Consider the following 16,493-nt stretch of genomic DNA (forward strand, 5'->3'; position numbering starts at 1 on the left):
CAAGAGAATACAAACTCTCATTAATGGTTTTTGAAAGTTTTGTGAGTTGCATAAAATCTATTGGTAGGGACAGCTGAATCAGCCTGTATAGGCAACTGATAACTGTATGTTGTAAAGTTACATTAATACTTTGTCGAAGTATTTCATAAAAACAGAAACTGTATAGTATAGGAGAAGGGTGTTTTTTCAAAATTATGTATGTATATTACAGAAAAACAACTAAAGTAATTTAGAAGTAATTGCCATAATTGAAGGCATTGGTGCAATAACCAGGTATGTCCACTGCTGGATGGTATGTAACAAGAATGACACCTGCCCATGGCATGAACACACAATAACAAAGGAAATAGACTTTTCAATGTCAGGAGTTTGGGGCCTTCTCATTGCACCAAACACTTGATTCTGGTGCATGGTTATGTTATACAAGATCTGTTTAAGACTCCTTGTTCTACATTAAAAAAGCTGGTTTTGGCTGACAATAAGTGCTGATAATGACAAGCTTATTATTTCCTAGGTGTAACTGGCAGAGGAACTTTTATTTATTTGACATCATACAACTATGTTTGGTACAAGTCAAGTGTAATTTTTTTTTAATTCATTAAGTATCATTGTAAATTTTTGTAATAAGATAGTACAGTGTGCTGCTGGCCTGAATGAAAGCTGGGAAAAGACAAGACAGATCAGTCTCTCCCCCAATGGGTTTACAGTGTTTTGCGTTTTACTTGAAAGAGTGTAAATGTGACTCCCTTGTTATTGCACCAGACTAGTGTTAGTCATAATTTGTGGTTGCTTCTGCGTGTTAATGTATAAGCTGACTCGATGCACATCCTCAACTTCCTGATTGGCTTTACAGAATACAATGTGTGAATGACAGGAAGGAAGGAAGAATGATAGTGTATGCAATAAAATTGTTATAAAGCAAGAATTTTATTCCAAACATACAGTATAAAGAGACACAATATATCATACATCAAAAGTTATATACAATTGAAGAACACAAAAGTGGTGATTAAATAAATTATATGATATTGAGCTATGACATTTCAAGAATACTGTGTAACTGAAATGTGAGCATAATGTCTTTGATTGTTACTGTTGTACATTTTTAAAATGACCGTGTAATATGGGATGCATGAAAAAATGTTTCTTCAGTCAAGGGCCTGAGAATAGCCCACAGAATGGAAATGCAAATACTGATTCTTACTGTAGCTAAATTGTTTGAAAATTAACACTAAGGCAACCCATGCTTGCACACTGCTGTGGCAGGCACTCTAAAATACTAGTCAGTCAAAGTTTGGGTGTTAAGAGTTGTATTGAGCAGAAGATATTACTATCTTGTTTTAATCAGTATAAGTTGCTATTATGTAGTTATATGTTCCAGTACATGTATCAGGTCTTGCAATGTTTACAGACCTACAGTTTACTTCGCAAGCATGAGCGGCATGGCACTTTTACTCTTTCACCCTTGTAAACATGTAGAGAAAAGATCATGTACATTCAGACAGCAATGAAATTCTTCTGGACAGCACCGTAACTATTTTAAGTAACAAAATGAACATTCACCTCTAATGATCAGAAGATATTGATTAGTAGCTCAGTGTAGAAGGACCCACAGAAATAACATTAATGTGATATAGCCACATATCTTTTAAGAAGCTCTGTTCCATAAGAATACTGTCCAGGTATTGCAGCACTTTATTATAATATATTTACAAAAACATTTCTTTAAAAAAAAGTTACCCTGATTAGAAATAAGCTCAAATTATTACATATTACATTGTATGCTGTAATGTTTACATAGCAAGGATTGCAGTCAAAATAGTCTCCAAATATATTGCCTGCCAGTTCTGGGCAACTCACTGTGTGCTCTAGGGGCAAACTGCGGAGCTGCTTGGATCAGTTTTTGCTCATTGGCTAGGTAAAGTCTGTGAAATCCAGCACAATTACAGGGCAACAGTAGCAGTCACAGTCTAGGTTAGCTGTGTATGTACCGTATCAGCTTGTGTGGCAGGGAGGTAAGAGAGGTGTGGGCATGTTTCTGGGTTTTTGTCTCAGCTCACAGCACCCATTTAACACAGACAAGTGGAGTAGAGCCAGCCGCAGTGGCCGAGGGGTTCTAGGTGCTTCAGTCCGGAACAGCCCGACTGCTATGGTCGCAGGTTCGAATCCTGCCTTGGGCATGGATGTGTGTGATGTCCTTAGTTTAGTTAGGTTTAAGTAGTTCTAGGGAACTGATGACCTCAGATAGTAAGTCCCATAGTGCTCAGAGCCATTTGAACGAAGTGGAGTAGAGACCTTGAAGTCGCTACTTCTTCTTCGAATAGCTCCTCAGATGCCCCCACAGTGAGTGCACTGGTCCTCTCACTAAGGAAATAATTCCTGGCTGTATCAGAAATTGGACCCACTCTTCACTTAGCAGTGAGATGCACTGATACTTAGGACGTCTCCTCATATGTTGTTATTATGTACAGTTGTTGTAATATATATTTTATTCAAATAACATCTGCCAGCTTACAATGAAAAACTTCAAGTGAATTTTGGAAACACTGATGAAGGGGATTTCACTGTGAAACACTTATTAAAGCCTGGAACACTGAAATACAGGCAGGCGATGGACTTTTGTTCATAAAATGTATCACTGTCTCTGTGCCGCATAAAATCATTATGGACTCGTTATCAATTTTAAGGTAAGAGAAGTGCTGGAAGAATACAAGTTGCAAACGTGGCGTGTGCCCAGGTAGCTTAGCTGCCTGCAAAATGGCCCGAGTTGAAGTCCCTGTCCAGCACACAGTTTTAAACCTTTCTTCATTACTTGCCACAAGAGCTGTGGGGTGCCATGTTGTGATGTAAAGTATCACAGGTGGAAGGCAGTTGCCGTACCACTGTCGGTCCGGAGCTGTACCTCTCAGCAGCAGCACGACAGGCATCGATATTATACTACACTACACTAAGGTAGGTGCCGGAGCACTCTTGACAGCGGACGAGCAGGCACTGCATGTGCTAGAGATAGCTCACTGCGCCTTGCTCTCGATGTGCAGCACGCGCAAGCCCTTGAGCAGCCAGAAGCAGGACGAAAGTAGAAAGAAGGACTGCAGGACTGAGACACGAGGTCCGCCAGTCACGTGCAGCCCCGAGCCCTGGACGTAAGCCAAGAAGGCGAGGCAGCGTACCAGCTCCAGCAAGCTCGCATGTGGGCTGTTGTCAAACAGCAGCCCGATAGCGGTGAGTGATGCGAGCACGTACACCACAAACAACAGCACGACTGCGGGACTCATACCCTGAGGACAAAATAGACACTCACTGGCTTGCACACACAATTGTAGCTACAGTTCCAACTACACCTACATCATGGCAGATCGAGATTGTGTTTAGATAATTTAAGTGTGCATCAAGAAAGGTCTAGCTCTACCTCTAGGTGGATATAGAGTTACAGCGTGTGTGTGTGTGTGTGTGTGTGTGTGTGTGTGTGTGTGTGTGTGTGTAAACAACATCTAGAGGATTTTCAGAAATTCCCTGTACAAACTTCTAGGACTTGTAGAGGGGAGTGAGTACACAATATTTTGAATAGGACCTTTTGTCCGGAAACATACCATTTCCGTGCTACAGCTGTTTGGAAACTTGTTTGTTAGGTAGGTTTGCAACAGGGTAGTCACGATGGGGATGCCTGTGATAGATTGCCTGCTATATTGGACATGTATCTTACCTTTCTCACCTGGTTCGAGCCTCATGTACATGTCTGTGACTGTTGGAGGTGGTAAGCATGTAGTTGTTGCTCCTCCACAACATCCCACATGGTGCTGGGAGCAATATCCATTGCACGTGCAATTCCTTATGTACTCGTTACAGATTCTCTTTAACGTGGTACAGTACGGCCTCTTTGTAATAAGCATTACAGTCATGCTTGCTGACGGTGAAAGTACCACTTACTCGAAGCCATTGCATAATTGTTGTGAAAAGACTATGTGATGGAGTCGGACATTATGCATAACGAATTTTATAAATGAAACGAACAGCTCTTCCATCAAGGTGAGCTTTTTGTCATGCTGAAGGATCATATCAGTGTATTGTGCAAATGTGTACTCAACGACACCGAGACACTTGAATGAGGCTTGAATCAGGCCAAAGAGGTAAGATGGACATCAAATGACATCACCCAGTCCAATCCAATGTAATGGCGCCCCTGCACACACGACCACCCTGTTGCAAAGCTACCTAACGCACAAATTTTCAAAGAGCGCTTAGCACAGGAACATTACATCTCTAGACATAGGTTCCTATTCAAATTGTAATGTGCTTTCTCCCCTCCATAAGTTCTAGAAGTGTCTAATGGAATTTCTGAACACTCTGTACTTCTAGATAGCTCTAATCTATGCAGATGTATTCCCTTTACATAGACTGGATATAAATCTACATCTAGATAGATTTAAATGTAGTTGTTACTCACCATAGAATGAAGAGGCTGAGTCATAGGTAGGCACAACAAAAACTTTGTCAGAAACAGATTTTGGCCAACTAGGCCTTCATCAGAAACATATATGCACACAGAGCGTTTCTGGCTACAGAAGCCAGATGGCAAGCAGCAGTGCATGAGGGTAAGGAGAAGGTAGTAGGGTAGGTTTGGGGAATGATAAAAGTGCTGCTTGTGGGAGTGTACAGAGACGAGGTGGAGACAGGCTCCAGGGGGGGGGGGGGGGTGTTAAAGGGGGGGGGGGGGAAGTAAAAAGACGGTGGGTGCAGTGGTGGGATAGAGGGCTCTTGTAGCACTGAAACGATGAGAAGAAGGGGGTAAGGGGTAAGGTCAGTGACTAATGAAGGCTGAGGCCAGGAGGGTTACGGGAAATTCAAAAAAGCTGGTGTTTGTGAAGGACCTAGATGGCATAGGCTCTGAAGCAGTCACTGGAATGAAGAGTATCTTGTTGGACAGCATGCTCAGCAATGGGGTGATCCAGCTTTTTCTAGGCCACAGTTTGGCAGTGGCCATTCATGCAGACAGACACTTCGTTGGTTGTAATGCTCACTTAGAATGCAGCACAGTGGGTGCAGCTTAGCTTGTAGATCACATGATTGGTTTCACAGGTAGCACTGCCTTTGATGGAAATGGGAATGAAAGTGGTTAGGTAATTTCTGGACACGAGTGGTAGTCAAAACCCTGGCAGAGAATTTAATTAAGTTGCTACAGTCCGGGATAGTACCGAGTTTGGGAGATGGTGGGTGGCTGGAATGATAACCACGGTAAATTTGCTTTTGTAGTAGGTTTGGAGGGTAATTATGGTCAGTGAAGGCCTCAGTGTCATCCGAGAGGGACTACTTGTCGCTACAGATGTGACAGCCATAGGCTGTATGGACGGGTGCTACTTTCAAGGTGGAGATAAACATTGAGGAAGTAGGACCAGTTGAAGCAAATGGGGGAGGGGGAGATGTTGAGGTTCAGGAGGAATGTGGATAGGGTGTCCTCACCCTCAATACAGATCATGAGTGAGGGGTTCTGGGCATTTAGGAAGGATTCCTCTAATGGCCCATGAATAGGTTGGATTTTGACGTTGCCATGCAGGTGCCAATAGCTGTACTCCGAATTTGTTTGGAGTTAATGCCTTCAAAGGAGAAGCAATTGTTTGTGAGGATGAAGCTGGTCATGCCGACTAGGAAGGAGTTTGTAGGTTTGGAATCTGTTGGGCGTTGGGGAAGATAGTGATAAGACCAAAGACGTTAGGGGTGTCAGTGCAAAGGGAGGTGGCATCAGTAGGGTTCAGCAAGGGACCATCTGATGAAGGAACAGGAACTGTATAGTGTCTTTTTTTTACTGGAGGGAAGGTTGTGGGTAATAGGCTGAAGGTGTTCTCTCAGTGGAAGGTCAGCAGTGGCCACATTGAGGAAGGCAGGTGTGTGGCGGGGGTGTTTCGAGATGGATTCCAGGGGGAAGATTCTGGGATGGGCCTAAGGATTTGAGATCCTGCTGGATTTCTGGAATGGGTTCACTGTGGTAGGGTTTTTAGGTGGATGAATCGGACAGGTGGCAGAGTTCTTCTGCCATGTAATCCTTCAGGTTCAAGATAACTGTGATGGAGCCTTTCTCAGTATGTAGGATCATGTCAGGATCAGATTTTAGGTCTTGGATTGCGGATCTTTCTGGAAATGTAAGGTTAGTTTGCATGTTGAGTGATTTAGGGAATTATGTTAAGGCTAGGTTCAAGGTAAAAAAAATTCTGGAAAATTCACGGGAGGTGATTTGGGGGTGGGGGTGGGTATTAAGATTCGATGGAGAAGTGAACTGAATCAGGCAGGATTCAACATTGGTCTTTGATTGAGTGTTACTGATAGGGTATGTGGCAAAAGAGTGTTTCCACTGCAGGAACAAGGAGGAGGAGAGAATGTCTTTAAAAAGCTATGCTTGATTGAATTTGGGAGTGGGGCAAAAGGTGAGGCCTTAGAAAGGGTTGATACTTCTGCAGGGCTAAGGCTTTTTGAGGAAAGGCTCTTGACTGTATTTGCAGTCCTTTTAGACTCTGAATGTGGTATGGTGGTGGGAGAGAGTGAGTTTTTTTTTTTTTTTTTTTTTGACGTGGCATGAGTATTAATGTGCGATATTGGATCCAGGAATTTGGGATTGCATTGCAGGAGAATTTTGTTGATGGAGAGGAGGTATTGCAAGGAAGTTTTGGGCCCGATTGATAAGGTTTTGCAGGACTATGTTGGTGAGGGCTAAGGAACTGCGGAATCTGAACGGATGGACATCATTGTGGCAAACGGAGAAAGTAAACGGAGAAAGTAATTTCATGGTAAGGACATTTGTGCAGATTCCATGAGCCAAACAACAACGCAGGAACAGTATGATGGACTGGCTTGTGGCTAGGTATAAGGAGACTTCCCTGGATTGGTGCAGGTGGAAGGAGCAAGGATCCATGGTGGTGGACAAAAACGCATAAAATACGTAAATAACATATAAATGCGTCTGATAAAATGCACAGAAATACACCCAAGCACAAAGGGCAGAGGATGGGGGGGGGGGGGGGGGGGGAATCACAAAAAGGATGAAGTAAGGGGAAGCAAGCCGATAGTGAAAGGCGTAAACCAACTGAAATTAGCGTAAAGACACAATGAGCTCAATATATGAAGATATACCATCTTCATATGTAGTTAAGGCTAGCTGGCCATTGACTACCTCCTGTGCTGGATGCACACGCATTGCCCGAACTCTTACGCGGCTCAGTAAGATTGTCTGCTGCGAGTAATGAGTGTAATGGGCAGGGGCAATATGAATGTAGTGTGTGGACATTAAGTTGGCAATGTGGGTCTCACGGGGAGTGTGCAAGGGATAAATCCCTGTAGTCGCACTATCCTCTGTACCCTCGGTGGTTCAGATGGATAGAGCATCTGCCATGTAAGCAGGAGATCCTGGGTTCGAGTCCCAGTCGGGGCACACGTTTTCAACTGTCCACGTTGCTGTATATCAACGTCTGTCGACAGCTTTGGGTCTTCATTTAATTATCATTTCAATGAGATCAAAGAAAAATAAATAAAAAAAGAGGCCTGTGGGGTGGATAAGTGTGAAGAAGGGGGGCAGCTGGTGTGACTAGGTTAGGGGAGTTTAGTAGGTGAAAACTGGAATAGAGAGGAGCAGGAGTGGTGGGAAGGGTTTGGTGAGAGTTCCTGTGGCAGAGGAAGGTACAGGAAATAACATGAGAAAATATGCAAGAGTGGTTATTTTAAAGGTACAGGATTAATGATAGAGGCAGGAGTAATGTGGGTCATGAAATGCTGCACCAACAATTGGGACAGCCTTGTAGCCATCTGTGGAGTGCAGCCAAGGCGGTTGATACAGTATGGCTCGTAAGTAGAGCGTGCAGTGCAGTTTGTAAGGTGACAAGAGAAACACAGGAAAGAAGAAAAACAAGGATGGCCTTTGAGTGTAGTAATGCATTGGAAAAGAGTAAGAAAGAAAGACAGCACTGGGTTACAGGATGGAAGAAAGGTTGTCAGGCAAAATAAAACAGTGAAAAATCTAGGTTAGAATGTAACAATGTTATGAAAAAAGATAGTTGCTACTCACTATATAGTGGAGATGCTGAGTCGCAAACAGGCACAACAAGAGACTGTCAGAAAGTGAACTTTCAGAAAACTAGCCCTTTGTCGGACACACACACACACACACACACACACACACACACACACACACACACACACACACACACACACACACACACAGCGCCTCTGGCTACTGAAGCCAGACTGTGAGTAGCAGCGCATGATGGGAGAAGCAACCGGGTGATGGGAGTTAGGAGGCAGCTAAAGCAGATAGGGGTGAGGGGATGGTGAACTGCTGCTTGTGGGAGTGTGATGTTTTCCTTTGCAACTATTTTTTAATGTATTACTATAGTCAGTGTCTGTCGTCGTCTCTAGCTTCCTGCGTCTCTCTTGTCGCCTCACAAAGTGCACTGTATGCCCTTCTAATGGGCCTCTGTGTCAACCGTCTTGGTGGCATACAACAGACTGCAACAAGGTCGCACTAATCGCTGGTGCAGCATTTCATGACCCACATTACTCCCAACTTATCATTAATTCTATACTTTCAAATTGATCACTCTAGCGTATTTTCTCATATTATTGCTCCTTCCACCTGTGGCAATACAGGGAAATTTCCTTATCCCTAGCCACAACACAGTCCCACATATTGTTTCTTGCATTGTTGGTTGGCTCATGGAATCTGCCCAAATGTCCTTGCCATCAGATTTCCCTTCTTGGGTTGCAACAATGACGTCCATCTGTTCAGATTATGTCTATCACTAACCCCCATAAACTCAGTCCTGCAGAACCAAGTCGATCAGGCTCAAACGTCTTTGCAATAGCTGTTCTCCATCCGCAACATTTTCCTGCTATGCAATTACTGCCGCGATGCTGGGAAAAATGTCACAGTACCTGACACCAAATTATTTTAAGTACAGAAAATGAATGGATGCAATCTGATGTGGGCAGTTAAAGACATCATTGGTGAGTACTTTTGTTTGGTGGTAATGCACATTGTTCCTAGAGGCTAAATATTTACTAAATGTAATATAGCAGTTAATGTGTGTAGGGGAATGACAGGACTTTGGGCCCATACTGTAGTTCAGAAGACTGATTGAAATCCCACTATGCAATAAATTGAAGTAAAACTGAGGCACGTAAGAAACATTTCTCACAAAACGACCATTGGTCATGTACTTTATTCAAGAGAAGTGCCATCTCTAGGTGAGGTAAACTACGATGATAAAAAAAGTAAGTAAGTATGCATGCTCCTGAATTCCTCTAAATGGCAGGAACATTGGGAAACAGAAAATCTAAGGAAAAATATTACACAAGATTATGGGCCCCAACTCCTAACTTTCTCCCTAAACCACTTTCAAGAAAATTCGTGCTTGTTGCACTGGTAATGTTGGAAACATTCACTCAAACAATCGAAGAACTGTTAGTGCCAAATAGTTTACAATAATTTATTTGCTGCAAGTCATTAATGAAATCGGTTGTGCTTGGGTCTTGAAGCTGCTCTCTGTTGACAGAACTTAATTACCTGATGCATAATACTGGAATAAATAAATAAAATAACTTTTTCTTCATTAGTGTCAACATTTTGTGTTGTGCTGCATTTTTTTATACCTTTTGTTTTATCAGATACCTTTTGGCAGTGCGCTGTCAGTCTTTATTTGCTTTTTTTGATCATTTTTATGGGACTCTTCTTTTTCAGTACTCTAGTGAGAAACTACTGACTTGGAAAATCTACTTTTGTCAACTTATTGCTCATACTGTCATAACATGTTAATACGATTGTTTGTAGACAACAGCAGGAGCTTGTAATTCGTGTGACATATGTTGTGTGAGAGTTTCAGCTGTCGAATTACATGTCCACTACTGAATGGTGGCTGTTCACTAAGGAGCTCCAACCACTACTATTGTCCCCTTTCCTATGACGCCATATGGGCAGCTATGGAACGAGTTATTTTGTGCACACACTTTCATAATTTTTGTTAAATACTTAAAAGGTGGCGCTCACCATGTGCCTAGCGGCCAGCTCCTGGAAGCCGTAGACGACGACGCAGAAGTGCAACAGCAGGTAGGCATTGCACCACAGTGGAAGCCGCACGTCGTACTTCTCCCGGCTGCGGATCTGTACAAAACAAAAATACTCTGTTTAGGTTGGGTGGTTTAGAGTGAAATGGACTAAACTGCAAAGTCATCAGTCCTTTCATCCATCTTAACGGACGCCCATCCCGACAATGTTAGATGTAGTGACTTGGCGTCCCTGTATTTCAGGAACCACTGTAGCCATTGACATGAAATTTTTACAGGACATTAAACTCTATGTTCTGAGTCTACTGCACTACAATAATTGCATTTCAGCCACTGATTTCAGAAATACAATTTTTAACTACATAGGTAAAATTTTGTGTACTTTTTTGTATGTTATCCTAAATAATTTTAATTATACATATTATTATGTTCTTATTTGAGTTCAATAGACACAGAATACGTATGTAATTACTCCCTGAAAAATTTGAATACTCTAAGTGGTTTCTGAGATTTGGGAAAAAACGCAACAGAAAATGTTAATTTTCAGGAACAACTTCTAAAGTTTCAAAAGACTTTAAGCATATATTGAGTTAATTTTTTATTTTTAGTCACTCAGAAGCACACTGCACTATACTGTAAATCATACTCTTTATCTTTTTCCAAGTTGTTCTTTCTGGACTCCTTAGTGGCCAACTGTGCTGCATACTCCACTTTATCAGTGTGAACCTTGTCCACCCATTCATGTTATCTGATGCAGTTTGCTCCAGGATTAATTTCCATGTTACCCTACCAATGTTGTCGTCATTAAAAGCAGTAACAGTCACTGACCCCCCACCCCCCACATTAGTGTCTTCTTTCCAACAAAAACATTTTTTGGCAAGCGAGTCCATATAAGATTACTGGACGACTCATTGGGATTTTGAGTCCGACCATGCAGACACTTATACAATAAATCAGGATTTTCCAGGTCTCTGTAAATAGGTTTTATGATATCCATGACTGCTGCTGGGATGGAATGTTTATGGCTGTACAAACGGTTTGAGTACTGGGCATTGCGGTAATTGCACCATGAATCAGGTCCTGGAGTGCAAGGGTGGTGTACTGGTTTTTCATCAGTTGACATTTGTGGAAGAAGGTAGCCCATACTGCCTGCTTCATTTTCAACAAATCCTCAGTAGTATTTCTAATGGCCATCCCACAATGCTGCTGTAGTTCGATCAATCATTTTGTCTGTCAGCCTGCCTCTTATGGGTTTACCATCAGAAAGTTTCTTGTCCCTCATACTTTGTTTCAACTTCCTCAACATAGTGCCCATCCTCTTCTTGATATAAACTATATAACACAGCAAGCCACAGCCTTCTAGATAAAAAAATTACTGTTTTTATTAGATCTTGAAGTAAACGCATGTAAAAAATTTTAACAGGTGTGGATTATATTTTAAAAAAATAAAATACTTCTCACGTGAGTTTATGAGTGTATCATTGTATTCGGAAAATTGCGAATTTTGTGAGATAAAAATACGAAAATGAAAAAAATTCCATTCTAACGCCACTCCAGCAGCAGTCGTCGAAGGAAGGAGGTAAAAGACAACTCCAGGAAAGCGGAAGTGTAAAGAATACAATGGAAACAGAGATAAAAGCCAAGGAAAAAGACAGCACAGACAAATTGTTAAAAGATCAGGCAAGGCGTTAAATCCAAGAAACGAAGAAAATAAATTAAAAAGATGGAAGCGTAGAGGCCAGGCTGTATCACCCAGCAAGTGTCACCAAGGGATCCACATGAGGAAGGCGGGGGGGGGGGGGGGGGGGGGGGGAAGCTGGCGAGGGGTGCCCCACCAATCCCTCAGGCAGTCTGAGCCCAAAACGCTCAGGTCAGCCAAGTTGGCGTCGTTTACTGGCATCAGCGGTGGTGTGTCAGGAATAATAAGATGCCATTTCAAAGCATAAAAATGAGGCAATCTGTGAGTAAGTGGGCCACCGTCAGGGCGGCTAACATCAAAATCGTGTGTTCAGCAGAATCTTTTTGACTGTAGAAGACTTTGATAAAAAGCCGAGGTTTGGGCATAAGCCATGGCGTCAGTGCAATGTCTCCCTGACCAGAGACAGTAGTGGTGGAAGTTGCAGTTCTGAACAGCGACACTGGAGGGGTGAAACAATTGTAAACCCAGTTCAAAGTCACTGCTGTGGGAGATGGAGCTCCCTTCCAGTGAAATGGACACGGTAGTGGGCTTTCAGGGAAGCTATGAACTTGTATGGCATAATTCAACAGCTATTCTTGGCGGTTGACAGTGTAATGGTTCATTATTTGCGAAACCATTACCACCCACCAAACCTATTTTTCGATACTGTAGATTAATGAATAGTTTTCTACGTAATGTCTCATATTTTGTTTCATTTTTATATGTATGTATGTATGTCGATATTTTGAGATGTTGAAATCGATATAATATCTAGTGTGAATACCTTTGTACTTTTTGTTATCTTTGATGCTGGCTTGTGATTTTTTTGGGCGTGGAAGCGTAGAGGGTAGCCAAGTTTTTGTGTTGAATATGAACGGTCTTGACTTAGTGTTGGAAATGAAAAGATGAGTCTGAGTTATGGAAAAGGAAAAATGTCGTGAGTTTTATTAAGAGCAGTAATAGCTGCGAAATTGTATGATCGATTAATGTTTTGAACATGCGAAAGTATAAAAAGTTTAATAAATGTGAATTCTTGTGAAAAGTGAATGTCAAGAATTATCTTAAAGTGACCATTGTTTAAAAAAGTATGAAAACCATAAATCATCAAATTAGTCCTGAAAAATTGTCTTCGTATGTTCTTCAAGTTGGCGTAATTAAATCCGAGTGCCTTTCGCACAAGCAGCAATAGTCATGCTATCTAGACAACATTTTTAATTACGAGCCAAAGAGAGATCGAGATCGTCGTTGGATTGCAAATACAAGGTAAGTGATCTTTCTTTCTTTCGCTATCTTATGCTTATCTAGCATTGTGCGCAGGTTTAAGGACAGATTTGGCCACCCCATACCCCCCAGGACAGTATTAGTGTACCCCAGCTGTCCGCATCTAGTGTAAATCGTGAAATAGTGTGTGAATGTGTTCCAAATGTCTGAGAGATGTGTAACTGAGGCGGGACGTGGGGACCAGCCCGGTATTTACCTAGTAGGATGTGGAAAACCGCCTTAAAAACCACATCCAGGCTGGCCGGCACACCGCCCGTCGTCGTTAATCCGTCGGGCGGATTCGATTCGGGGCCAGCGTGCCTACCTGCGTTCAGGAGGCAGCGCGTTAGTGCTCTCAGCTATCCTGGTGGGTAAATACAAGGTAAGTGATATTATTGTTAATTTTCTTCAGTGACTGTAATCAACTGATGTAGCAGTTCCTGCCACATTACAGACCTTACAGTTGCGCAATAAAAAGATTATACTTTGAGGTGTGCAACCTGATAATTTTTGAACTAAGTAAGTGGAGGTATTGTTATAACAAGTAACGGAGGGACTACAGCCTCGACAAGCAGGCTGTTCAAAGGGTTTGTTCGGAAGACTCCTGCCTCAGGTCGGACCCCACAGTGATGAATAGTGTCAAATACCTGCAATGCTGAGGGTGATCAGAACCATACGCAAGATTCCCATAATGAAGACGGGACTGAATCAGGGATTTGTAGACCCCCAACGTGAACTCAGTGGAATAGCTTTGGGACGAGCTGGAACGTTGACTTCGATCCAGACCCCAGCAACGAACATGGCGACCACGTCCAGTTTCGGCTCTTGAGGGAGAATATCCTGCCATTCCTCCAGAGACATTCAGATACCTCGTTGAAAGTCTCCGTACAGTTCAAGCCTTTTAAAGGCAAAGGGTATACAAACTCCATATTACTGTTTATTAGTAGGCTTTCGATGAGATGGCGTAGTCATAGTGTACTGATGACAGAGGAGTCAATATACAGTTTTTAAGGTTCCTGTTACAAAGTGTACTACCAAATAATTAATAAAATGCTCATCCCTCTTGTAGATGCACAAACTCAGGAGATCTGAAGTATGAAATCATGTTCATACTGTATTTTAAAAATACACAAAAAAGAGATTTGAGATGCTCAACTTCGATCATGATGGCAAGATAATGGTCAGATTTACTCACGTGCTATGTGACAACGAAACTTAGTGTACAGTGTATTAGAAAATTCAAGAATCCCAAAAGCACTTAATCTCAGCTGTTCAGTTCATGTACGTGAATGAAATGTTTTGTGTTGGGATCACTTACGTCCAGCTTGTCCTCGTCGAGCCCCAGGCGGGGCTTTCCCGGCTGCCAGCTGGGCCCCTTCCACACGGCTGCCAGCTTGTCCCACCAGCTGTCCATGGCACGCCACTTGTCCACCACGTGCTGGTTGTAGAACACCTGCCAACACGTGAGCCATACCGGTTTGAAGGAGATGCTGTGGGTAAACAGGCCAGAAAATAATCTGATTTCATCTTTCTGCCTGTTTGGATCAAGTGTAGGCTACAATTGTCAGAAAAACTTGTTTCAAGTAATCTAGAAGTAAATACCATATTTATCAGTTTAGGCAAATTGGCGCCAGTCGTAGTTGGTTGTTAGTATAGAGTGTGGTACAGTGATCGTGACCGGGCCAAATATCTCACGAAATAAGTTTCAAACGAAAAAACTACAAACGACGAAACTTGTCTAGCTTGAAGGGGGGAAACCAAATGGCGCTATGGTTGGCCCGCTAGATGGCGCTGCCATAGGTCAAACGGATATCAATTACGTTTTTAAAATAGGAACCCCCATTTTTTATTACATATACGTGTAGTACGTGAAGAAATATGAATGTTTTAGTTGGACCACTTTTCGAAATATGAATGTTTTAGTTGGACCACTTTTTTCGCTTTGTGACAGATGGCACTGTAATAGTCACAAACGTGTAAGTACGTGGTATCACGTAGCATTCCGCCAGTGCGGACGGTATTTGCTTCGTGACATTAGCCGTGTGAAAATGGACTGTTTACCAATTGCGAAAAAGGTCCATATCGTGTTGATGTATGGCTATTGTGATCAAAATGCCCAACGGGCGTGTGCTATGTATGCTGCTCGGTATCCTAGACGACATCATCCAAGTGTCCGGACCGTTCGCCGGATAGTTACGTTATTTAAGGAAACAGGAAGTGTTCAGCCGGATGTGAAACGTCAGGCACGACATGCAACAAATGATGCCCAAGTAGGTGTTTTAGCTAATCCGCACATCAGTAGCAGACAAATTGCGCGAGAATCGGGAATCTCAAAAACGTCGGTGTTGAGAATGCTACATCAACATCCATTGCAACCGTACCATATTTCCTTGCACCAGAAATTGCATGGCGACGACTTTGAACGTCATGTACAGTTCTGCCACTGGGCACAAGAGAAATTACGGGACGATGACAGATTTTTTGCACGCGTTCTAATTAGCGACGAAGCGTCGTTCACCCACAGCGGTAATGTAAACCGGCATAATATACACTAATGGGCAGCGGAAAATCCACGATGACGGCGACAAGTGGAACATCAGCGACCTTGGCGGGTTAATGTATGGTGCGGCATTATGGGAGGAAGGATAATTGGCCCCCATTTTGGTTCAAATGGCTCTGAGAACTATGGGACTTAACATCTGAGGTCATCAGTCCCCTAGAACTTAGAACTGCTTAAACCTAACCAACCTAAGGACATCACACACATCCATGCCCGAGGAAGGATTCGAACCTGCGACCGTAGCGGTCGCGCTGTTCCAGACTGTAGCGCCTAGAACCGCTCGTCCACCCCTACCGGCCCCCATTTTCTCAATGGCGATATAAATGATTGATTTCGTACGTAATGTTCTACCGATGTTACTACAAGATGTTTCACTGCATGACAGAATGGCGATGTACTTCCAACATGATGGATGTCCTGCACATATCTCACGTGCGGTTGAAGCGGTATTGGATAGCATATTTCATGACAGGTGCATTGGTCGTCGAAGCACCATACCATGGCCCGCACGTTCACCGGATCTGACGTCCCCGGATTTCTTTCTGTGGGGAAAGTTGAAGGATATTTGCTACCGTGATCCATCGACAACGCCTGACAAGATACGTCAGCGCATTGTCAATGTATGTGCGAACATTACGGAAAGCGAACTACTCGCTGTTGAGAGGAATGTCGTTACACGTATTGCCAAATGCACTGTTGGCTGACATCATTTTGAGCATTTATTGCATTAATGTGGTTACATTTAATCACGCTGTAGCAGCATGCGTTCTCAGAAATGATAAGTTCACAAAGGTACATGTATCACATTGGAACAACGGAAATAAAATGTTCAAAAGTACCTACGTTCTGTATTTTAATTTAAAAACCTACCTGTTATCAACTGCTCGTCTAAAATTGTGAGCCATATGTTTGTGACTATTACAGCGCCATCTATCGCAAAGCGAAAAAAGCGGT

At 42.7% G+C, this 16,493-nt stretch overlaps 1 protein-coding gene across 1 annotated transcript in view; it reads right to left on the minus strand.

Annotated features, from left to right (window-relative positions):
- Positions 1-908: 908 nt before the first annotated feature.
- The window catches only part of LOC126293599 (alkylglycerol monooxygenase-like), a 192,438-nt gene continuing 176,853 nt past the window's right edge, over positions 909-16,493 (minus strand). Inside the window, exons 7-9 of the mRNA XM_049986878.1 lie at positions 14,298-14,432; positions 10,025-10,138; positions 909-3,278 (exon numbers count right to left, since the gene is read on the minus strand). Of these exons, the coding sequence (XP_049842835.1) occupies positions 3,012-3,278; positions 10,025-10,138; positions 14,298-14,432 (516 nt within the window). The 3' untranslated portion in view covers positions 909-3,011. The remainder of the gene's footprint in view (positions 3,279-10,024; positions 10,139-14,297; positions 14,433-16,493) is intronic.

This window comes from Schistocerca gregaria, chromosome 10 (assembly GCF_023897955.1).
Source record: "Schistocerca gregaria isolate iqSchGreg1 chromosome 10, iqSchGreg1.2, whole genome shotgun sequence".
Taxonomy (NCBI): Eukaryota; Metazoa; Arthropoda; class Insecta; order Orthoptera; family Acrididae; genus Schistocerca; species Schistocerca gregaria.